Source organism: Leuciscus leuciscus (genome assembly GCF_965113295.1).
Source record: "Leuciscus leuciscus genome assembly, chromosome: 4".
Classification (NCBI taxonomy): Eukaryota; Metazoa; Chordata; class Actinopteri; order Cypriniformes; family Leuciscidae; genus Leuciscus; species Leuciscus leuciscus.
In genome coordinates this window covers 31,543,871-31,568,931 of record NC_138728.1, presented here as the reverse complement: position 1 = coordinate 31,568,931, position 25,061 = coordinate 31,543,871, and the positions used below count along the sequence as shown (strand labels likewise).

At 37.4% G+C, this 25,061-nt stretch overlaps 1 protein-coding gene and 1 long non-coding RNA gene across 2 annotated transcripts; one reads left to right on the top strand and one right to left on the bottom strand.

Annotated features, from left to right (window-relative positions):
* Positions 1 to 243: 243 nt before the first annotated feature.
* Positions 244 to 21,739, bottom strand: LOC309497663 (uncharacterized protein). Its single transcript, XM_082167963.1, has 3 exons — positions 21,697 to 21,739; positions 20,875 to 21,026; positions 244 to 1,679 (listed from the first exon to the last, which is right to left on the bottom strand). The coding sequence occupies exons 2-3, from the start codon at positions 20,957 to 20,959 to the stop codon at positions 604 to 606; spliced, it is 1,161 nt and encodes a 386-aa protein (XP_082024089.1). The 5' UTR covers positions 20,960 to 21,026; positions 21,697 to 21,739; the 3' UTR covers positions 244 to 603.
* LOC309497728 lies at positions 10,346 to 11,973 on the top strand. Its single transcript, XR_014205688.1, has 2 exons — positions 10,346 to 11,675; positions 11,727 to 11,973. It is a non-coding gene; the product is annotated as an uncharacterized lncRNA (long non-coding RNA).
* Positions 21,740 to 25,061: the final 3,322 nt, after the last annotated feature.

Here is a 25,061-nt window from a genome sequence, read left to right as displayed (position 1 = left end):
ATAATAGTGAGTTAAATCAAGATCAGGTCACATTTGGAGTAATCAATGAAGATAACTAGATGTTTTCAAAGTATTCACAAACTTATTCTTGCCCATGTAGAAAGATAGATGTTTAGCTAATACACAAACCACAGCTAGAAAGAGCTTCCAGATATCATCAGATGAGCCCCAATAGTAGCCATATTCATATCCAGATTGAAAACCTCTGTGCATTCATTCTCTAAAGTTGAATCAAATAATATGCCAGTTTATGCCATTTTATTTATACTTTTCATTACATTGTGCCATTTGACAGCAAGATGGAAGTGTATGCCACCATTCAATAAAAACAAATTTCAGATATTATACATATCTGACATATCAGAATATCAGACATATTTTCTGGAATTTAAAGTTGCAGAGCCAAGTAAACAAACTATTCACACAAAAAAATAAAAATAAATAAGGTCTCACCCGACTGACTTGTTATATGTAAGTGTGATGACAAAATATTTACACAATATTATCACAAGTGGACTCCCTCTAGATTGAATCTGCAGATGATTTTTTAAATTGCTCAATTATTATTATTATTATTTTTTCAATCTCGTCACACTGAGCAACTTAAAAAGTATGATTTTGCAAGTGACGTTTCAGCTCTGTGTGATAAGTGAAACTCTTCTCACACTGAAGACATGTGAAAGGCTTCTCTCCAGTGTGAAGCCTCATGTGAGTCTTTAGGTTTGCTTTAACTGTAAAACTCTTTCCACACAGAGGGCAGGTGAAAGGCTTCTCTCCAGTGTGAACTCTCATGTGAGTCTTTAGGTTTCCTTCAACTGTGAAACTCATTTCACACTGAGGGCAGGTGAAAGGCTTTTCTCCAGTGTGAACTCTCATGTGAACCTTGAGGATTGCTTTGCTTGAGCAAGTCTTTCCACAGTGATCACACATGACACAAGGCTTCTCTCCAACGTGAGTTATTACATGCATCTTAAGGTTATTGCTGTCTGTGAAACTCCTTCCACATTGATGACATATAAAACAGTCCTCTCTTGCATGAATCCTCATGTGGCAATCAAGGTTTACTTTACGTCTGAAGCTCTTTCCACAATGATCACATGCAAAAGGCTTCTCTCCAGTGTGAATTCTCATGTGGTCATTAAGGGATCCTTGATGTGTAAAACTCTTTCCACACTGAGAGCATACGTAAGGCTTCTCTCCAGTGTGAATTCTCATGTGGACTTTAATTGTTGCTTTATGTGTAAAACTCTTTCCACAGTGTTGGCAGGTGTAAGGACTCTCTCCAGAGTGAACTCTCATGTGGATTTTAAGACTTCCTTTTCCAGTGAAACTCTTTTCACACTGAGGGCATGTGTAAGGCTTCTCTCCAGTGTGAATTTGCATGTGTTTTTTAAGGTTTCCTTTTTCAGTGAAACCTTTTCCACACTGTTGGCAGGTGAAAGGCTTCTCTCCATTGTGTATTCTCATGTGGACTTTAAGGTTTCCATGATGACTGAAACTCTTTCCACACTGAGGACAGGTGAAATTACTTTTAGTTCCAGTCTTTTGAACTCTTTTTTGTGAGGACGTCTTTTCAGTTTGGGAGCAACTAAAAAAATTGTCTTCAGTTATAAAATCATGACATTTCTCTTCCTTTACATCACTCAGTTCTTGACTCTCCTCTTTCAGTGGCATTATGTCTAAGGTGAAAAACAAAAGAAAGATAAATACAATTTTAAGCACATGTTAATGCCACAAAGCAGCAGACATCAAAACATTCAGACCAATTGTTCTCAAAGTTTTTTTTGGCCAGCACCCAATTTTCCCATTATGGAGAGGCCTCTTACCTCCCCGAACAAATAAAATAGTCTAATTCAGTGCAGCTCAAGTCTCTCCAGGAGGATCCCCAGCACTGCACATTTTTTGTTTCTCACTCATCAGCTCATTAGTAGAGACTGCAACACTTGAATTGTCAAACAAGTGATACACACAAAAGCTATGGGTCCTAGAGGACAAATTTGAGAACCCCTAGGTCCAATTGTTTTCCCTGAATATTAATGTTGATTGTTTTGTGTTTATTAGGGGCTTAGCAAAAACAGTGCTGTACCCCCAACTGCATCTGTTGGTTTTCTTTTTAATTATTATTTCTCCCTAAAGGGAGTCTACACTGGCAGAAACACAGCTACAGTGCAAGTAACATTTTGTTCCTAGGGGAAAGTTATATCTAAAAATTTTGGATTTTGTTCCTAGGAGAACAAAACATAACTGTACTAGAGGTCTTCACAGGTCCAAAAATTCATACCGAACCCGAAGAGACCTGTAAACGTGTTACACGGAACCGACCCGTGCAGAACCGAGAAATGCCATAAATGTACTACACGGAACCGACGCGGACACATATATTTTTTGGAAACTGGACCAGAACCTGTTCGGGGAGTCACAGACCCGACTGGACCCAATCGGAACATCTTCCACATCAAATTGCTATTAACAAGTTGCGAAAATAAAACTTTTTGGCTTACCTAATGTTAGTAGCCTTCTCCCGTGTACCTGACTGCGATCATACAAGCCTCCTAGCCAAGAAAGTTCTATTTATGTTATTCCTCCCTTGCCAATTGAAAGAGCTTGCTTAATCCACTCAATATTCCAGCTTCAAAAGTCCACTTGCGGTCACGTTGACGAATGACAAATGCGACTTTGCAGTTTTGCATTTTTTGGTATCTCGAGTCAAACTCACAAAATAAGATTCGACTGTTTACCCCCAACTGCATATGTTGGTTTTCTTTTTATTATTATTTCTCCCTAAAGGGAGTCTACACTGTCAGAAACACGCTATATTAATGATTGCTCGTTCAGTGCCATGGACGCTGACTTTAGCATTTGCTATCATCTCTGTGCTCTCTGAGCAGAGTCTGGCCAAAAATCTTAGATATAACAATACAGTTCATTTATAATATTATTATAAAAATGGGTGAAAGAAAGTGCAATGTGCGGTATGGCGGATTAAGTCCCGCCTTCTAAATAAAAGAGCCAATTGTCAGTTGGTAAAATCATTGTGTTAAAACACACGCACAGGGCTGACTGACTCTGATCACAGCAGGGTGTTCTCCAATTGACTCAGATATTACACACAATGTTAAACAGACCCAGGACCTGAAGTAATACATTGGGACCCGACTCGGACCCGGCTGACCATTTAAAATATAGACCCTCAACCCGTAAAGGTCCCAGGTCGGTTCTTGGGTCCTCCGTGAATACCTCTAAACTGTACCTTTAAAGGTCCACAATGCCTTAGATACAATTATGTACCCAAAACAAGTTATAAAGGTACAACATTTTAGGGTAGATATGAAAGTTCCATTTCTGTACCTTTAAAATAGCTTGTCTATGGTTTTGTATATAATTTAATCTATGTCAGCTCATGATACATCAAGACGCTACATTAAAATTAGGGCTGCACAATTAATCGCAATGAAACCGCATGCGATTTGGCAAAGGCTGTGATTATTTTATGCGCAGCTTGTCAGTGCATTACGGCTGATCGGTAAATGCTGCTCCATCTGAACGCCAGAGGGCGCTCTCACGCAGACACACCAAATATGCCCAGCCGCATTAGTACGATAACACACATCATTCCAGGAAATCCCTATCGGTGTAGCTAAATAAACAGAAGATTGAAACACTTTGCTTGATTAAACATGACTAATGAACACACAACTGCTTGTATTCTGTATAAGAAGCCACATCATCTCACAGAAGGATGCTCAACTTAAGTTATCAAGTGAGTTTGGAGTAAAACCATGTTATTAAATGTTGTCTTTTGTTGGACGAGAGGTTCATAAATGATTATGTTTGGAAAGATGTTTGACGCGTGTTGCTTTTTCAAATGCACATGACTCAAACTCACAATGCTTTCAGATGGAGCAGTGTTTATAGAGCCGTACATTAACGACAAGCTGCGCATAAAAAAAATTGATTTGCGATTTCAAAATTGCGATAAGCCAAATCGGTTTAAAGGATTAGTTCACTTTCAAAATAAGGAAAAATAAGGGTCTTATCCAGCGAAACGATCGGTTATTTTCACACACAAAAAAAAATCAATTATATACTTTTTAACCACAAATGCTTGTTGTGTGCCATCTCTGAGATGCGCCACGCATTGCGTCATCATGTTGGAAAGGTCACACGTCACGTCAAGTTATTTGTCTGTATACTCCGGTTAAAAAGGTAGGGAAGGGCGAAAAACTCCATCTCATTTTCTCCTCCAACTTCAAAAACCTAAATTTCTTTTCGACTGAAGAAAGAAAGACATGGACATCTTGGATGGCATCGGGGTGAGTAAATTATCAGCAATATTTTTGAAAGTGACTTAATCCTTTAAGTGCGATTACATGGAAATTGCGATTAATCGTGCAGCCCTAATTAAAATGACATTAAATGTTGTTCAAAATATCTTGTATAAGATTATATGTAGAATAATATATACTCCACCATCACGTCTGCCAGTAAAATAAGACCGATATTAGCCGCTTTCCGACAGGAGGAACCTTTTCACAGTTCCTAGAACTATTGGCTAAAGTACCCGGATGTTCCTGCTGTGCGAACACGCCGACTAGGAACGATTTTAGTTCTAGGAACTCCATTTGGAGGAACTAATTTAGCTCCTACTTCAGAGTAGGGTCTAAACCAGCACTATAGGAACTACTCGTGACGTTAGTGTACGCTGACCGAACGCACGCAAAACACCAGCACCTGCCATTTTTAAAACAGCTATGTAAACACAGAGATTATATATTTACTCCAGAAACTAACTATACAAACATGGAAAACAGTGATAGATGGGCCTCTAAACCTTTATGCTGAAGAGAAAATCCAAAGCGACTTTGAGGGGACCAAGCCAAACATGATCATATATATCTGCTCAGCTAGCAACACTGGTCATCAACCACACGGCATAGGCTAATAACTTATTTTCATATACTGTCTACTTTCTATGTATAACAGTTCTATCTAATAACATATTAAACAGTACTGTTAGACAGATCGCTAACTAATGAACACAGAATGCAAAAATTGTTTACTCTGGCGTTCTCAGTGCCATCAAAATAAAGGTCCGCCACGCTTTAAAATAAAAAATAAAAGTCGCAACAACAAGCGTCACTCCCTTACCCCTCCTACCAGTTCCTATGGCCACTTGAACAGTGCGAATGCAAACAGCAAAACCGAGTTTGGGGGAGAGTAGTTCATAGAACTGTTTAGAAGTGGACAGTTCCTAGAACTAAGTTCCTGTATCTACTTGGTCAGAAAGCGGCTATTATTGCTAAACATAATACATTAATGAATTTAGTCAATTAAACATTTTTAATAATTGTTGTTTTTGTTGTAATGTAATTTTGTTTGTTTAAAAAAAACTGATCAAATGCATTTGATTAATTATAACTTTTTACCATTGAATCTAAAACAGTATTTTTTAAAGAAAAAAGAGACACTGAATTAAATTTGTAATGAAGACCACGAGGAGTGGCAGCTAAATTAGTTCCTCCAAAAGAGTTCCTAGAAGTAAAAGAGTTCCTAGTTCCTTCGGTGCAAACACGCCGACATCCGGGTACTTCCGTCAATAGTTCTAGGAACTATGAAAAGGTTCCTCCGGTGCGAAAGCCCTTTATGTGGTCATGTTGAAAAGTCTTAAGAAAATTGAGGGGTTCTCTCAAGGAATTTTCTCTGTGTATAGTTTATAGAATTTTCTTTATCCGTAACTATATTACACAGCCTCTCATACCTCTTTGCTATAAAGGGATGCACCAATATGGAAATTTTGGCCAATACCAATAACTCTTTATATTTGAGCCAATAGGCGATATAATGGTCGATAAATCTAAATAAATTTTTTTTAATAATTTTTGAGAGCCTGATTACAAAAACAAAAGTCTCACCATAAAAAGCCATATCCCTAGCACACAATTATAAAGAAGACTTGCATCTGTCATACAAATTTTTACAGACACATTTTCTTATTGGGCCGATAAAATTAAAACTGAACATATCGGCCAATACCGATATGGTGGCCGATATATTGTGCATCCCTAATAACAACTATGGCCAACATTGTATATACTTGCAGGGCCAGCCATTGTAATAAATAGCCCCTTTCACACAGCGCTTTGAACCCGGCAAATTGCCGGCAAATTGCCAGAGCGCCTTCTGTGTGAACGCAAACTCGACCCGGGATTTAAGCCGGGATCGATGCCGGGTCGGGACCTAGTAACATTGCCGTGTTCAGTCCCGGAACGCGCGCTGTGTGAACAAAAGCCGTAATAATGCCGTGTCGTAGTGATGACGCTGAAGCGCGGGATCGTTCGCCAGCTGTGAAACGGTACGTAAAGCGCAATTTTATGATCGAATCAGAGAAAAAAATGCACAAGCGTGGTTTCTCGAGAGAGAGATCGCAGCTCATAAGCAAACTTAAGACGCTGCTGAGATTACAAGTCACATCGATGTCACGTGTCTTTACGGCATTTTTACGGGTTGTGTGTGAACGCACTCTCTGATTCCGGAAAATCACTGGCAGTGTGAATGAACCAAAATCAAACGAACCCGGGTCAAATCCCGGGTCACTTTATCCGTGTATTTTCCGGAATCTCTGTGTGAAAGGGGCTAATGATTATCAAACCTTTTACGTTTCAAGACCATTTATTCCCCGCTGTGCGACGACATTGTTATAAGGCCGCAGCTGCAAAAGAGTTGCCCAACGCTCTCGCTCAGATTATACACAGGCATTTTGTGTTGAGTTGAGACATCAAACAGCAAAAGAAGTGATAAACAATTAAAGTAAAATGCAGCACACAGCACACAAGCTATACGAATATTTACTTGTTACAAACACACTTGGTGACAGAAAGATAATAGTTTGGTATATATGTGTGTATATGTAATGTAAGAGCCACATAGGGACTAGTTCATCTGAAATAATAATTTAGTTTTAACAGAAAAAATAAAATAAAATCATAAGAAATGTATTGGTTTAAAAATGTATGATTTAGTAATGTTTAGATCTGATAACATTTCAGTATTTTGAGCTTCCAGTCAGACAACACTACGTCATAGTGTAAGCGATTGGATGTAGTTAGTTTAGTTTGAAGTTAGAGACGTTGGAAGCAACACAGTTTTTTGACCATGCGTACCGTCTATGTATAATTACTTTATATTTATGGTTATAAAGTATGGTATTAAAACACTTTTTAATATTAGAACTCACACTATATACTGTCTGTGTGTGTGTGTGTGTGTGTGTGTGTGTGTGTGTGTGTGTGTGTGTGTGTGTGTGTGTATATATATATATATATATATATATATATATATATATATACACACACATACACACAAACAACAGCATGACAAGGTGTGAAAATGCTGGTTAAAACACCATGTTCCTCACCAAATAGATGAGAAGGTTTTTTAATCTAAATAAAGGGCTAGTAAGATTATAGAAAGAATCAATGTGATTGATCATTTATTAAATTACACATTTAATAATCAAATATAAAGACTAATACAACGTGTCATCAATGCCGCCTCAGATGCGTACTTGTCAGAATGTATAACTCCTGTTGTGGACGCGCTCTTCCTGAAACAACGAGCTGAAAACAGCAACTAAACAACGAATTCACAACGATTTATTAAAATAGTGTTCTCAATAATGTTATGTAATATGACAGTCCCAGTCATAGTTATTATTAGTCGTGCATTGCTGTTTGAGCTGTGCACGCTGAATTAACACCGGTAAACTGGAGAACTTTGCTGATTCGTTATTTAACTCAAAGAAACGCATCCTATATGAGATTAATCAGATATAAAATAAACATATTACGAATTATATCTGCACAAAATGACGCGAGTGTACAAGTGAACTTCAACTAAGTTACTTAGGCCCAAGTGGCCTTCTTTGGTAAGCGCCTAGACATAAATCATTTGGAGTACATGCATGTTTTGGTTTAAGAACAGCATTAAATTTACTTTGGATATGCCTTTTTTAGGCAAATTTTACAGGAATGCTAAGGTGGTTAATAATTGTAAGGTTAACAAAGTCCTTCTGAAGTTAAGCGATGCATTCGTGTAAGAAAAATATCCATATTTTTAACATTATCGACCAAAATTACAAGCTTCCGGTAGACGGCCGTATGCAAGTCAGCTTACGCCAAAAGACGTTAAAAGTTAGTGTTTTAGTTAGTGTACCGTTTGTTAATTCATGTAATAATTCGTAGGGATGTTTCGATCAATTTTTTTGTGCCCTTGATCTGTTTAATATCGAGTGTCACAGGATCTTGATCCGATGCTTGTATTTTCGTAGTGCTAGGTGCACACTTCAATTACATTAAAGTTATTCAAATAAGATATTATATGCAAACAGACTGTGTGGTCACAATTATGAATACGAGTCTACTGACATAAACTTGTATTTTATATACAATTAACAGAATATTTGCAACAAAAAGAAAAAAAACCAATAAGGTTAGAAAGCATGAAGCTTGCAGTGTCAGAATTCCAGTCTGTCAGTCAAGCCAAAAGCAAGACGCAACAACGTCTAAGATAGTCTGACGAAAAATTATAGTAAAATATGGTTAAACACGGAAGCTCGAACAATCGTGTGAAAGGATTTAAACGTTTGCATCAAATATGGTAAACACGGAAGCCCGAACAATCGTGTGAAAGGATTTAACATAACCCACTGGAATCCCCTGACTGCAAGTCATTTATAAATGTTTATTCACTTTAAAAAAAAAAAAACTTCTTAAAAATACTGCATTATTGCATGTTTTGCTTTCGAACAGAGAGCAGCTTACTTCACGATACATCAATAAACAGTATACTGATTGTTTGCTAAAGGTTTGTTTATCATTTGTTCAGGATTAACCATTGTTTACTGAGATAATAGCCGCGTTTCCACTGTCGGCCCAGTGCGAGCCAGGGCTTTAAACGGGCCGTGCCGGGCTAATAGCACCGGGCCTGCGTTTCCACTGTCGGGCCAGAAGCTCCACAGCGCTTCACTAAAACACGCCCGTAACACGCCTCTCTGGAACAACGTCACACTAACCCATTCACCAAAAAATGGAAGTTTTATCAGAAAACTAATCAGAAATCACTGGGAACAGCGTTGAAAACAAACATGATAAAAGCGGCCGTTTGCTGGCATTTTTGTTGTTTACTTGAATATTTAAAACCCAAGCATCGATGTTTTACCACAGGTTTACAATAAAAAGTGATACATTGATCATAATGAATTAATTTATGTCAAAATTGCACATTAGTCACTCAGAAATAAATTACTGTTAGGTCTATTTCACAAAAGAAAGAGGACACACTTACTTCTTCAGTCGCGTCTGTTACTGTTTATCTTGTAGTTACAGGACATATTGACATCAAAGCAGATTCGGAGCGGATCTTCTGTCAGATAACATCTCCAAAATGTTAAATACCCTTTGACTAGTAACCAAAAGTCCAAATCATAGTCTCTGCTGCACCAATTCAACTGATATAAATACTAGTGTAGAACATTGCATAGAAACCGTGTCTATTCCTCGTTTAGTGAGATCAAATAATAAATCTAATGCAGGATCTAGGAAAAATCTAATTGTTATTAAAACAGAAAATGTTGCTATTAGTAAACAAAAACTATTTCTAAAGCTAGGTCTTCTAAACATTAGATCACTCACACCTAAGGCAGTTATTGTAAATGAAATAGTCACAGATAATAGCTTCGATGTACTTTGCCTTACTGAAACCTGGCTTAAACCAAATGATTATTTCAGTATTAATGAGTCTACTCCTCCTGGATACTGTTATAAGCATGAGCCCCGTCTGATTGGTCGTGGCGGAGGTGTTGCAACCATTTATAGAGATATTCTAAATGTTACTCAGAAAACGGGTTATAAGTTTATTTCATTTGAAGTACTTGTACTAAATGTTACGCTCTTAGATGTTAGAAAAACATTCCTATTATCTCTAGCCTTGGCTACCGTATATAGACCGCCAGGGCCTTACACTGATTTCCTAAAAGAGTTTGCAGATTTTCTCTCAGACCTATTAGTCAATGTCGATAAAGCATTAATTGTTGGAGATTTTAACATACACGTAGATAATCCAAATGATGCGTTAGGAGCTGCGTTTACAGATTTATTAAATTAATTTGGGGTCAAGCAAAACGTCACCGGACCAACACATCGTCTTAATCATACACTCGATTTAATTATATCACATGGAACCGATCCAACCGATATAGATATCATTCCACAAAGTGATGAAGTCACTGATCACTACATGGTAACTTGCATATTACGTACTGCTGTAATGTGTCATGCGGCGTTATCAACCAGGCAGAACAATCCTCCCATCCACCATAGATAATTTCTCAAATTGCTTATCTAATCTGTCTCAGCTGCCGCCTGAACCCAAACAAACAGATGAACTAGAAGAACTAACTAGCACTATGAGCACCATTCTCTCTAGAACATTGGATGTGGTTGCACCTATTAAATTAAAAAAGGTCAGAGAGAAAAATAAAGCACCATGGTATAACAATACTATGCATGTTTTAAAGAGAGAAACCCGTATTTTAGAGCGTAAATGGAAACAAACTAATTTAGAGGTCTTTAGAATCGCGTGGAAAGACAGTATGTCACGTTATAAAAAGGCCCTAAAAGCGGCCAGGGCTGAGCACCTCCGCAAACTAATAGAAAACAACCAAAACAATCCAAGGTTTTAATTTAACACCGTGGCTAGACTAACAAATAAACAGACGTCACCCGAACAAAATATCCCGTTACAGTTCAGTAGTAATGATTTCATGAACTTCTTCACTGAGAAAATAGAAAGCATCAGAACCACAATTGTAAACGTTCAATCTTCAATCGCGCCTTATAATTCAGCTTCAATTATCACCCCGCAAGAACAATTACAGTGCTTTACAACTATAGAACAAAACGAGTTAAATAAACTTATCACTTCATCTAAAACAACAACATGTTTATTAGATCCTATACCAACTAAACTACTGAAAGAAGTGTTACCTATAGTGGAAGAGCCTCTCCTCAATATTATTAACTCGTCTTTATCTTTAGGTCATGTTCCAAGAACATTTAAACTGGCAGTTATAAAACCTCTCATTAAGAAACCACAATTAGGGACTGTTCGTTTTTTATTTAAGGGGCCACCGGAGGAGTTTTGAGATCTGTTGTCAAAAAAGACATGACCCTCCCTTCGCCAGCAATACATTTTTCTATGACCCTCCAAAATGTTTGTGAAAAAAGGCATGACCCTCCCCGATAATTTATTGATTAGCCTACTTCTGTACTGGTTTGCGCTTGGCAAAGATGTTCAGATAGCCATTGTTTTTTTGTTTTTTTAAACCATAAACTCTTGCTTTCTCATCTTACTAGGGCTGTAACGATAGACCAAACCTACGATTCGGTTCGTATCACGATTTTTGATTTTAGATTTGAAAAAAATCATGTTTTCGGTGCTGATGTTTGTGACTCTTTCAACATGTGGGTGGGGCTGCCAATAAAGCATCTAAAAGCTGTCACAAAGAACCAGCAAAAGTAATGATTATTAATATGTCAAATATAGCAAGGAAACATTTTAATTGTTTATTAATAAACAAGTGTTTTCTGTGTCGACTGCAAAGATGAAGTTGACGATGCGTCGCGATCTTCTCAGAACGCACCAGAGAGAAATGCACATTTCATAAGCAGAAAGCAGTCTGTTTTCCTTCGTTTTGAATTGTTCTGTTTAAAAGTAGACATTTCAAGCTTTCTATATATTTCTCAGGTCTGTGAGGCAAGTAGCATACCTTACGCTGAGTTTCGGTTCATTTATGAGACAAGAGTCCAGTTCACTCGCCCGCGCCTCCGTGATTATCTATTTTCTACTATATTTACTTCTTATTTATTAAATCCAGATGAAACATTGATTAAAATTAAGATACAATTAATAAAAAAACGAAATTCACTTTAAAGAAAGGCTTTGTGCTTTCTGTTTGAGGTCTCTGTGAAATTTTTAAAGTCGCTTTCAGAGCAGTCATGTCCGTAATGGAGAACTGTCACGCCCGTAACATTGTTTTTTTTTGTTTGTTTTTTTCATAAATGCGAACACGAAAAGTAGAATAAAAATAATATTTTATGTTCTGTGGAGGCCGATCTTTATTCATCCGGTGGGTATATATCTTTTGGTTTGCACAGTGTAATTTATAGAAGAATTACTAAAACATATTTTGCCACCTAAAAGTTAAAGATTTTTTTGTGTCACGTCACGTCACATGTGTATTTCCCTCATATTAAATATAAAATTTAATGTGTAGACTGATATTTTTCTAATGTCTTGACTCCTTTATTTTTCTAATGTCTTGACTCCAAAATATTGGTATTAAATGCATTTTCTGACAATTTATATTTCAAGTTTTGACTGCAAATGTTACGTCTATAACACTGGAATCGCCCAATTTTAACGAATTTATCCTCAACTAGTTTTTGTGGTGTAGGTCTACGTATTTTATTATGTTAACTTAAATAATACTAATAGTAATTTAAAGATGTGGTAGCCCTACATCTTACACATCGTGGAAACAAAATAAGAATGGAACTAAAATATGGTAGTATCGTGCTACAGCGCACATTCTATCAGCAGCAGTTCTGGCGCCTCAGTCGCAATACTGTAAAACTCGACGTTCACATCACATGTTAATGCAGTGGTAGAGTTACACTCACAGGACACTGTGCACTTATTCGCAATCACAAAAGTTCATTATTTGCTCGTGCTTTAAAGCTTTGCCGGGTAAACATTTCATTGGCATTCTGTTCTGACATGATGCATTTTTTCTAAGCGCGAACTGAAGTGCGCGCGCACTGTCAAATAGCGCCAAACTGGATTTTTGTTGGGTCAGACGGTCTGACGGACTGGGGCTAAAAAACAGCCCTGGACTTTCTCCCAAATAGGCCCATCATCCGGCCATTCGCCTCTAGCCGTGTGCGACAGACACTAGCCAGGATGTCCTTATACTATAGCCTATGCCACAATACTGTAGCCTATCAGACAAGGTATTCACAGCAAGTAACATCTCAAAACAAATGATGATAATTGGGGTTGTGTTTATTAATGAAGCCTCAGCCTTCAAATAAAATAAAAAAAATGTACAATGCCATAAAATACAAATAATGAAATGTCACTGTACTAATTTGTTCCTTTTAGGTACTAATATGTACCATTAAGGTACCAATATGCACCCTTTAGGTACAAAAATGTACCTTTTAAAAAGGTACAGCCCCAGTGACAGCTTTCGTACCTTTTTTTCTGAGAGTGTATACAGTAACCCCAAATTACACAAACTTGTAATTATAAAACATATAGTTACTATACCAGAGTCCAACCTTTTGTGTGCGAGGGCTACCTCAAGGGATAAAATAATCTAGAAGATTTTTTTTTTGTTATACTCCAATATTTATTATACATAACATGGTGAAGCTTTTTTACTTTTCACCATCATATGGGAAATATTAAAATATCTTGAAATTCTGGTTCAGACTTACAAGCGTAAAAAAAAAAAAACAATTCCTGAAAAATTATGAAAATATTTATAGATTTTTTTGTTGATTTTCTATAAACCTATTGTATGTGTTATCAAAAACAGTAGCCCAAACATTTAGTATAAATATAAATGAAAAAATAAATAAATAAAAATAAACTGCCATAACTTCTAAACAAAACATTACTGCATTAAGCTACATTTAATACATGACTATATTAACATACCAGCATTTTTAATATGAATACAGCCACATTTCTGCCAAAAAAGCAAATGACAGCGTATAATCAAAGAGAGTTGGGTAATTTTTTTGTAGAGGCAAAAGTTCAAATTGAAACGTTTAGTTGAAAAGGTCGCAAAATTATACCATTTATTCGAAGTCTGGAACCCCGAAGGCAAGTTGGGGCTATTTATAGAATGTGTTTAGCGGGCAACTCACAGGCACTGCAATTCAAATATAATGTAAGCAAATTTAAAAGTGCAGCCTTATAAAACTAACTTTCTGTCAGTGGCTATAGGCCGACTCTTCTTCCTCAGTTGTTGTTTTTTACACGTAGCATATAAGTGATCATATTAGTGCCCCGCCTGCTGTTGGCTGTTCATATTGCTTTATTAGACTTTTTTTTTTTTTTTGCCGACGGCCCTCGGTTGGACGGCCGTTCTGGACTTTTCCAGAACGCACAGATTGTCAGTCCGTCCCTGGTCAGACCCATCTGATATCGAAGGGGGGCTGATAACGCGAGATCAACATGGAGCTAAATGGAAAAAAATATCACCAAACAAGCCACTTTGAAATGTTGCTGTTTTCATGTATATAAAAGTTGGGTGACCCTCCCCCTAGACTAAAAAAAGTTGAATGACCCTCCCCTCAACAAAGAATAAAAAGACATGACCCTCCCCTATTTTCCTCCGGTGGCCCCTTCCATAAATACCGAACGGTCCCTTAGATCATAATAATCTAGCAAATTATAGACCCATTTCAAATCTTCCATTTATGTCTAAAATATTAGAAAAAGTGGTGTCCGCTCAACCGGGCTCTTTCTTGCAACAAAATTATATCTATGAAAAGTTTCAGTCTGGATTCAGACCGCACCATAGCACTGAAACTGCGCTCGTTAAAATCACAAATGATTTACTTTTAGCTTCTGACCAAGGCTGTATCTCAATACTAGTTTTACTTGATCTTAGTGCTGCGTTCGATACTATAGATCATACATTACTCTTAGATCGACTACAAAATTATACTGGTGTTCAAGGACAAGCACTAAGCTGGTTCAAATCATACCTATCTGACCGCTACCATTTTGTCTATTTAAATGGAGAAAAATCGATCATAACTCCAGTAAACTATGGAGTGCCGCAGGGATCTGTATTAGGCCCTCTGTTATTTTCAATATATATGATGCCACTTGGAAATATTATAAGGAAACATGGAATTAGTTTCCATTGTTATGCTGATGACACTCAAATATATATTTCATCACGGCCGGATGAAAACGCTAAATTTTCCAAATTGACAGAGTGTGTTAAAGATATAAAAGATTGGATGACGCGTAATTTTCTTTTATTAAATCCAGACAAGACAGAGGTAATACTTATCGGTTCAAAAAACCGCCCACAAAACCTCCCACACTACAACTTTAACATCATAGGATGTCCTGTTTCTTTATCCTCTACAGCAGGGGTAGGCAACCTAAGGCACGCGTGCCAACAGTAGCCCCGTTTACATGTAGCATTGTATTCCGATTATAACCAGGTGCAAGTCCAATCAGAATGAAAATGCTCCATGTCAACACCTCAATCGGAATAAAAATGCTCAAACCGATTGAAATTTCAGTCGGATTGAAGGGGGTGGAATAAACCTTTTCATGAACCGATCAAACGAAAGATTACACCATGTAAACGAGCTGATCCGATTACTTTGAGCGTACGTCTTTCTGCGCATGCCTGGTTTTGCGCCAGATAATTCTGTCAGCTAACATAATGCCTTCTGTTTGTGATCCGTTGTTGATTCTGATCACCGTATAAGGTAGGAATATTTTTACCCGATGCAAAAAACTATGCGCGCTAACCATTACCATAGTAAACATGGTTAATATGTACGCTTGAAGAAATCAGACAAATCATAATCCTGTTTTTATTTTATCTGTCAGTAGCCTATGTCTCGGACTATCCTTTTTTTCTCTGACTGAAAATATAACTGTATCCTTCTGGGAGAGAGTGCCAAAGCTCCTCAGGTCATATTTTTGGTGGCATATTTGTAGAAATTAACATTCTTTCTAAATGTGATGTAAATACGTCCTGTTACTAAGCTACCAAATAAACAGAAACAGACGCGAATAAGTTGTGTGCCCTCTTTCTTTTGTGAACGTTCACAAACGTCATAAAAGGTAAATCACTTTATTTCTGTGTGACTAATGTGCAATTTTGACACAAATTAATTAATTATGATTAATGTATCGCTTTTTATTGTAAACCTGTGGTAAAACATCTATTCTTGGGTTTTAAATATTTAATTAAACAACAAAAATGCCAGCAAACAGTCGCTCTTGTTTTGCGATCAGGCTGTTTCCAGTGATTTCTTTCTGATCAGTTTTCTGATAAAACTTCCTTTTTTTCTTCTTTTTTTTTTTTTAACAATAATAATATATATTTAATTATATGCTATAATGAGTGTGATATGAGTATGAGAATGAAAAACTGATGCAAATGCAAAACAAGACAATAATAAACAAAGAACAATAGCCTACACAATACAATAAAACGGCCCGTTTATGGCTCGCACTGGCCCGACAGTGGAAACGCGGCTGATGCCTACTAACGCGACAATTAAGTGATGCACCATCTTGACAGGATTGAAAACGTGGAAATAATGAGCTTCCAGATCCGGCAGACAAGCTGTGTGCGCATGTCAGAAAATGATTTCGATTGAAAGCGTCAGCACATGTAAACACCAGATCGGTTTAGATAATATCCCATGTAAACAGTCAACCGGAATCCGTCAATCAGAACGATCTCAATCAGAATAGCAAAAAAGTGTGCATGTAAACGGGGCTACTGGCACGCGGAGGGTTAATCGCTGGCACACAAGCAAATGCGAGAGAAGTGTATGTATTTCATTCAGATAAAGTAGTCTAGTTTTATGCCGGTCAAATGCACTCGATTAACATCGCGCAACATCAGCATCACACGTGCACACGGAACGCACATGTAGGAAACCTCGTGAATTACGGCCGTTTCACGCATATTTTTTCCGGCGTACATGTTAATCCACACCGGGAGCGGGAGCAGCGCGTGAGCGCCCAACAGGAGCGTCGCGTGAGCAGCAGTGAAGCAGGGGTTTCGCCGCAGAGTCTATTTTGTCTGCGCTGCTCACGCTCAATTTAAAGCCCCCTTTCACACAGAGATTCCAGAAAATACACGGATAAAGTGACCCGAGATTTGACCCGGGTTCGTTTGATTTTGGTTCATTCACACTGCCAGTGATTTTCCGGAATCAGAGAGTGCGTTCTCACACAAGCCGTACAAATCCCGTAAAGACACGTGACATCGATGTAACTTAAAATGTCTTAAGTTTGCCTGCGATTTCTCTCTCTGACTCGATCATAAACTTGCACATAACGTATCGTTTCACAGCTGGCGAACGATCCCGGCTTCAGCGTCATCACTACGACACGGCATTATTACGGCTTTTGTTCACACAGGACTCTTTTCGTTCCGGGACTGAACACGGCAATGTTACTAGTGTCCCCAACCCGGCATCAATCCCGGGTCGTGTTTGCATTCACACAGAAGGCAAAGCGCTGTGTGAAAGGTGCTAAAGTGAAAGCACACTTTTGATGGACAAAATAAATATGATTCCAAACAAAAGTGCCCAAAATGCACAGAATGTGCATGTCTAGTGTGTTTTAACAAGAACTGGATTAGGTTATGTCAGAAAAGAAAATTAAGACTCAAAAATATTTATATAAAATGTACCCATTTAAACTTGTTTTTATTATTCAATTTGGGTAAAAGGATATGGTATTTTATATATAAAAAAATTAATATTTGTGTGTGCTGTAAAGTAGTTCGGAAATCGGAATCGGCTATAAAAATCGTTATCGGCAGGTCAAACTCAATGAAAAATCGGAATCGGCCTAGAAAATTGTAATTGGTGCATCTCTAGTTAGGAGTTATAAATATTATTAAATTGTCTATCTAAATCTAAAACAAATTTCAAGAGAAATATTTAAATTTCTGTACTATTTCTGTGTAAGCCATTATGAAAATGTAAAATGTTTGTGTATTTATATGAGTGTGTGTGTGTATATATATATATATATATATATATATATATATATATATATATATATATATATATATATAGGCAATGTGTGTGTTGTGGCACAGTGATGAACTTGGAAACTTAAAAATGGCACTTTATGACAAAAAGGTTGCCGACCCCTGCTCTACAGTAAAAGACCTGGGTGTTATACTCGATTGCAACCGGTCTTTTGAAAATCATATTTCATATGTTACAAAAACAGCCTTTTTCCACCTTAGAAACATTGCTAAGCTACGTAATATGCTATCAGTTTCTGATGCAGAAAAGTTAGTTCATGCATTCATGACCTCGAGACTGGATTACTGTAATGCTTTATTAGCTGGTTGTCCTGCATCCTCAATAAACAAGCTACAGTTAGTCCAAAATGCCACCGCTAGAGTTCTTACGAGATCAAGAAAATATGATCATATAACACCGATTTTATCATCACTGCATTGGTTACCTATAAAGCTCCGTATTAATTATAAGATATTGCTACTGACTTATAAAGCCCTAAACGGCTTAGCTCCAGTCTATTTAACGGATCTTCTATCGCCCTATAATCCATCGCGCTCTTTAAGATCACTAAATTCAAGGCTTTTGGTCATACCTAGGATATCCAGAACCACCAAAGGAGGGAGAGCATTTTCACATTTGGCTCCAAAACTCTGGAATAGTCTTCCTGATACTGTTCGTTGCTCAGACTCGCTCTCCCAGTTTAAAACTAGATTAAAGTCGCATCTCTTCAGCCAGGCATTCATATAATCCTACAGTTCAAACTACAATCCGGCCTCTAGCTCATAAATGCCAGAGGAGAACTGGCCCCCGACTGAGCCTGGGTTCTCCCAAGGTTTTTTTTTCTCCATTAGGTCACCTGATGGAGTTTTAGGACACCATTAGGTCACTTGATGGAGTTTTTCGGTTCCTTGCCACTGTTGCCTTTGGCTTGCTCAGTTGGGGATATTTTGGGGATATTTAATTTAATTTTATCAATCAATAAATTCCTCTTGAAACAAACTTTGTTGTATTATTTTAATTTAATACTGTGAAGCTGCTTTGATACAATCTGTATTGTGAAAAGCGCTATACAAATAAACTTGACTTGACATCACATTTAGAAAGAATGATAATTTCTACAAATATATGCCACCAAAAAAACCTGAGGAGCTTTAGCACTCTCTCGACTCCCATACAGATATTTTCAGTCAGAGAAACAGAGGAAGCTCCCGAAAAAAAAGTTGCTTTATTTTATGATAGTCCGGTATAAAGAGACGAGACGAAGGCTACTGACAGATAAAATAAAAACATGATTGTGATAGCCTTTATGATTGGTCTGATTTCTTCAAGCGTTCACTGTTTTTTTACTATGCGTATCTTCAAGCATTTACTATGGTAATGGTTAGCGCGCATAGTCTTTTGCATCACAAACACAAGGCATTCAAACATGAACGCGAGTTAAATTATTTTAAAAGTCTTTAATGCTGACAGAATCATCCGGCGCTGCCGTCTCCCAACTCAGGTGAACTCCGCCTCTGTTCGTAACCACTCCTCTAGCCCGAGCTGGCCCGCTCTGGCCCAAGGTATTCGACGGGCCAGAAATCCTGGCCGTTGGCCCCGAGTAAGCCCCGATCAAGCCCCGGAAGTGACAGTGGAAACGCGACTGGCCCTGGCACGCACTAGCATGGCCCGGCCCTGGCCCGACAGTGGAAACGCAGCTAATGATATAACAAAGAAGTTTATAATGATGCAAGTTTCTTGTTTCGTTTTCTTTCAAGGACACCTATGATGCATTTCTTGCACATCATCTAAATAAAAGAAAATGTATTTGATCTTGTTGCATGTCCAGAACTTCAAGAAGTGCAGCAGTCCCCTGACTTTTTTCAGAGGCCTCATTTGAGATGACTGAACCTATACACAAAGAGACTTAAGTGTTAACAAGACTGAAAGTAACTCTTACGTTCCTATTTGTGAGGTAGGGAAATACTGCTCTCAAGAGGACATTTGGGACCAAATACAAACTGAGCTGAACATAGAAAAAGATTAACATGTTTTAAAATTATTACCAAAATGGACTTCACTTCAAAACACAAATTCTTTGCAAGTAACCTACAAGCCCTAATGCTACATATTTGTGAAGATGAATTTGAAGTATGTAATCCCCTGGGGTCTAAACGTAACAAGCACAAACTGTGTACAATTTACTATACCATTGGAAATAATATACAAAGTTTTGCTCTCAGTTAAAATATAGCCAATTCGTTTAGCTTTATTTGTCCACTATAAACTGCTCAAGTTAAATAATCTGTAGTGCAACCTGTGCCATTCAGCATGAGCCCCTCCTCACTGTGCTGTTATGCCAAGCACATTTTTGCGCATGTGAAGGACCATGATGTTTTACGTGGATTGAAACTCAAATTAAGTACAAAACACCCAAATAACATCTGGATTTGTACTAAATGAGAGAAGTAAGCTACATGAAGCCCAACACCGGTTTCGGTTTCATTTTAGCTTTAAATGAATTCGTTTTGGCTTGAAGTTTACATAGCTACTTATATTTTTCATTCTTGTTCTGAAAACCGTAACATTTAAAGACTAAAGTAGCCTTTAGCTATGTCCACTGTGTTTATAGTTTGTACACATTTCACTGTATTCACCAGTATTTTACATTAACGTAATAAAAAATGTTTTTCTCAAAAGCTCGATTTTATGTGTAGCATATTTTTTAAGCCATGTAGCAAACATTATAAAAATTTCTTGAAAAAATTACTTAAATTACTTTTTAAACCGTTTAACTGATAGTATTAATCAGTCAACCGTCTTACTGTCGGTTAACGGTTAACCGGTTAATTATGAGCATCCCTACTGTCCACATGACAACCTGCTTTACGTTAAAAAAAAAGAACCCTCTTTAATCAGGACACTCATATGACATTCTTCAATTATCATTAATTTCTGTACAGCTGGACATTTTATTAAAGATCAAAAGACTGAGTTAAGCTTTGAGAATGACACCAACCTGTTTGTTCCTCAGTTTCTTCTTGTTTCACACTGAATGTTTCTTCAATCTTCATGTCTTCACTCTCCTCTTTAATAAAAGCCATCTTTATAATAGTGTGTCTTGTGGATCTCAGTCGCTTCACCGAGAGTTTTTCTGTTTTTTTGGAGACTCTGTCATAAATTAAGATTAGAATAGTTAAAAGCAATATTAACAGTATTAACAATTAATTCTCTGGGTGTGTCTCTAGTAAGGGAGTCAGTCAGAGTGAAACTTAATCACTCAAAACTGGTACTACAAGTAAATAAATTTCACCAATTATATATTAGGTTCATAATTACACATTCATGCTTTACATTAATTGATTTGTAGATTAAACAAATAAATATTTGCTGTTGGTTTGTAAAAGTTGTCATTACAAATGTTTGTGTTGTTGTTGCATTTACAGTAACAATACACACTGTTTTGACCAGCATGAGACGTCAGCGTGTGGTTGTGATTAAAGTGAATTGAATCACTATATCGTTATGGAAAATATTTGCTTTAAACTAACTCGGAGTTTCAAAAAGCCGTTTTTCCATCACTACTTGGTAGTAACTGAATTCGCGTTTACCATAAATCGATTCAGGATGTAAGGAGTGAAATGAGATGCATCTTTTCTGTTAACGTTACTCATGTGTGGATGCGCTTTACTGACAATAAATAACGTTAATTAATGTTAGATACGGCATTACAATGTTACATTCGATAATAAGGTATTAATTTCAAATGGTTTGTAAAAGCTATAAAGCTGATTGAACAGTTTGAATCGATTAAAACACTTAAATGGCTAAAAACACAAACCTTTCTTCAGCAGAGTCACAACTGATGCAGAAGCACGACGCAAACTTATGGCGTCATATCACAACATCAAAATAAAAGTCCTGTCCAGACGTGAACAATGTGCTTAAAATATTATTAGAAACTACTTATTAAGGTAGGGGGACGGGGGTATCTTTGTACAGATGACAATGTTATAAAAATTATCCCTATTCACACAGATCCGTGAAAACGACTAATAACGCGGTATTATGTATGCCAGACAAGTAGTTGGCGATGTCATTTTGTAAAAAAAGATTACACGCCTGCGCACACAAGCATTATTTTACTACAGAGCATTCAAGCTTGAATGCACATGATGCCTATAGACAAAAATTACATAATGTATCATATTTTTGTACGATTTTCAGTCTAAGGATGTTAATCTTTATAATACAGTATTATTACTTTGTCTTCTGGGTAAATTTCATCTTCACAAGCCAGAACCATTCACTGTTATCGCAATTTTAGAACGTTCTCCTCTGATATAAAGTCCCTTTTTACTTCCTTTAATAAAATGTCAAAACATTTGAACACAAAGGCTTTGAAAACATATCATCCTTGTGTCTGTTGTAAGGAAACCTTTAATTTAAAAAAAGCCTATAGACTAAACACGTAATAAGCCAACACATGCGCATGACGTCACCGTTTTCACAGATTCGTGTTTTTGTAGTTTACACTGAGATGATAAGGGTGTCGTTTTCAAAAATGTGCACTTTGAAACCCGTTTTCAAAAGTTCGCGTTTTCAGGCCACCAAAATGCTGTTGTCGTGTAAATGAATTGCCAAAACATATTAAAAAGTCTTCTGTTTTTAGTTGGAAATGGTGTCGTGTAAACGGTCCCTAAAAATCTATAATTTGTCTAAAATTGATGATCTTGCAAGAATCAGTAGAAAATAAATATCAAGTACATATGTGATTCATTTGATACAAAAATGTATTGATTAAAAGGTTCAGTCTAAAAGGGAGTATTTCAAAGATTTTTAATGAAATTAATTCTTCAATGTCATGTGTGTTGCTGCAATTCATATTGCTCAATAATGAGTGTCACGGTATAATTAATACCTGATGAAATTCACAGAGAGCTCTATCATTTTCCGCTTCTAGGCTGAATGACTTAACTCTCTGCTGCTTGGTGGGGAAAGGTGAGCCACCCCAAGGTTCCATGGTGTAATGGTTAGCACTCTGGACTCTGAATCCAGCGATCTGAGTTCAAATCTCGGTGGGGACCTGCTTTTGCCAGGAATGTGCGCAGGCCCTCGTCCGAAAAAACTTTTCGGCAGCAGTGAGCCTCAAAAGCTCATCTAGGGAGTTACACCACATGGAGAATGCGGGTATCGATCCCGCTACCTCTCGCTTGCGCCTCCTGCTTCCTACCGATTGAGCCAAAGTAAGCCCAAAGTAAGCCCACATGAGCCAATCACGTTTCTCTCCTGTGGCTTACTTTTGACCAATCGCGTTTCTCTCCTGTTGCTTACTTTTGACCAATCGCGTTTGTCTCCCATGGCTTACTTTTCACCAATCGTGTTTCTCTTCTGTGACGTACTTTTGACCAATCGGCGACCGCTATTATTGTCATCTTTGCAACAGGTAAGGCTATTCTTCATTACTGTATAATCGTTCATTATTTATTCAGTATGTATTCAGTATATATACAGTATGTATTTTTGGAAAATTAAACATGCCATTATAGCTAGCTAGCGTGTATAGCACAGGGTTACTTCAGCACCTGTGAACCTGTAACTTTTCCCATGATAAAATACAGAAAAGAAACATGCTACTGTTAAGTTAATTAGCCGGCTGCTAATTAAGCTATATCCCTCTTGAGACCAAAAAAAGTTGTATTAATTTAGTTTTTTTTTTTTTTTTTTTTTTTGTAATTACATTGTTCAGAGTAATAACTTTTTTTACAAAAATGTTTTTTTAAAATAATGTTTTATTCATAAATATATGTTATACACACTAGGACTCATTTATTAAATATTATTTCATTTAAAAAGACATAAATAGGCAAAAACAGTGGTATTTTTTTGGTATTAATGGTATTAACTATGTTATAAAATATATAACAGAATAATTTGATATATCATTTTGCTTTATGCAATATGTGTGTAAAATGGCCATAAGCGGGTTTTCCCATTTTATACAATGTATCTATGTATCTAATTTGCATATTAATTTATTCTTGGGGCAACATGTAATGAAAAAAGAAGTGTAATAATGGGTGTTAGTAGTAATTGTCAAGATTTTCATAATAATATCTAATATTTCATAGGAAAATTGAAATATAATTTATTTCCCCACTGACTTGTGTCTCCTAAAATGCCTGATAAACATGATTTAAGTCCTGGTGTGTAGCTTGTTAAATTATCATTACACAGTTAACATACAAGTATCTTTAAGATTGCAAGAGGTAATAGTCTCTCTGATTTTCATTTCAGAAAATGTACGCATACCCCGTTTTTCGCCGCCAGTCGGCAACATCAAACCGTCTCCTCATGACGCCATCGGTGGAGGCGAAGGGTCTTGAAAATGTGGTGTCTGGAAGGGCCAAATCAAAGGAGGAGGTGCTGGCAGAGGCAAGTAATTTTGTCTTCACAAACGGTGGAGATCCCAGTGACCAGTTTTTAGTACTGGCTCACTGCAAACTTCAGTTTGGGAAGTACCAGGGTCAGAGTTTTAGATGGCTCCTGGAAAACTCTCTGGGGTACGCAGTATATTTGGTGCTCAGCATTTCCAGTGAGAAAGCGCAGACAACCCCCCTGTCAGAAAACAAACAACTGTTCCTACAGTACACTTCTTATATTAGAGAGATGGCAGAAGAAGTGGAGAAATATAAGAGGAAGCAGGAAATGCAAGCAGAAGCCCGGGCAACTGGAGACCAGGGCTGCTTGATGGTGGAGTTTGGTGACTTTCAGGGCCGGTCCATGAAGGATGTTTTTGAGGACCAGAGCAAGGAGGCCGAAGCCCTCATCAGGTACCTGGTTAAGGCAGATGCCAGGCCCAACACCAACATGGCCATTTTCAAGGCGTATGTCCTGAAAAGACAGGCTTCTGAAATGGGGACCAGGGTACATCAGCCTGCACGTCCACCTGCAGCCTCCAGTGCCTCTGCACCTCCACCTACAGCCATCCGAACTGGTGTACAGCAGACCGCCACTGTGAAAGCGCTGTTGGTGCGTGGCAAACATTTGTCACCTTCACAGCTGGCAAAAAAACTAATGTCACCAGTTAAACCCTGTGAGTAGGAGTGTGAATATAGAATTTTCCCTACAGCATTTCTACATGTATTAATTTATCGTTATGGCAAACTTGTCCACTTGTTGTTTCCAGATCCATTACTGCAATCC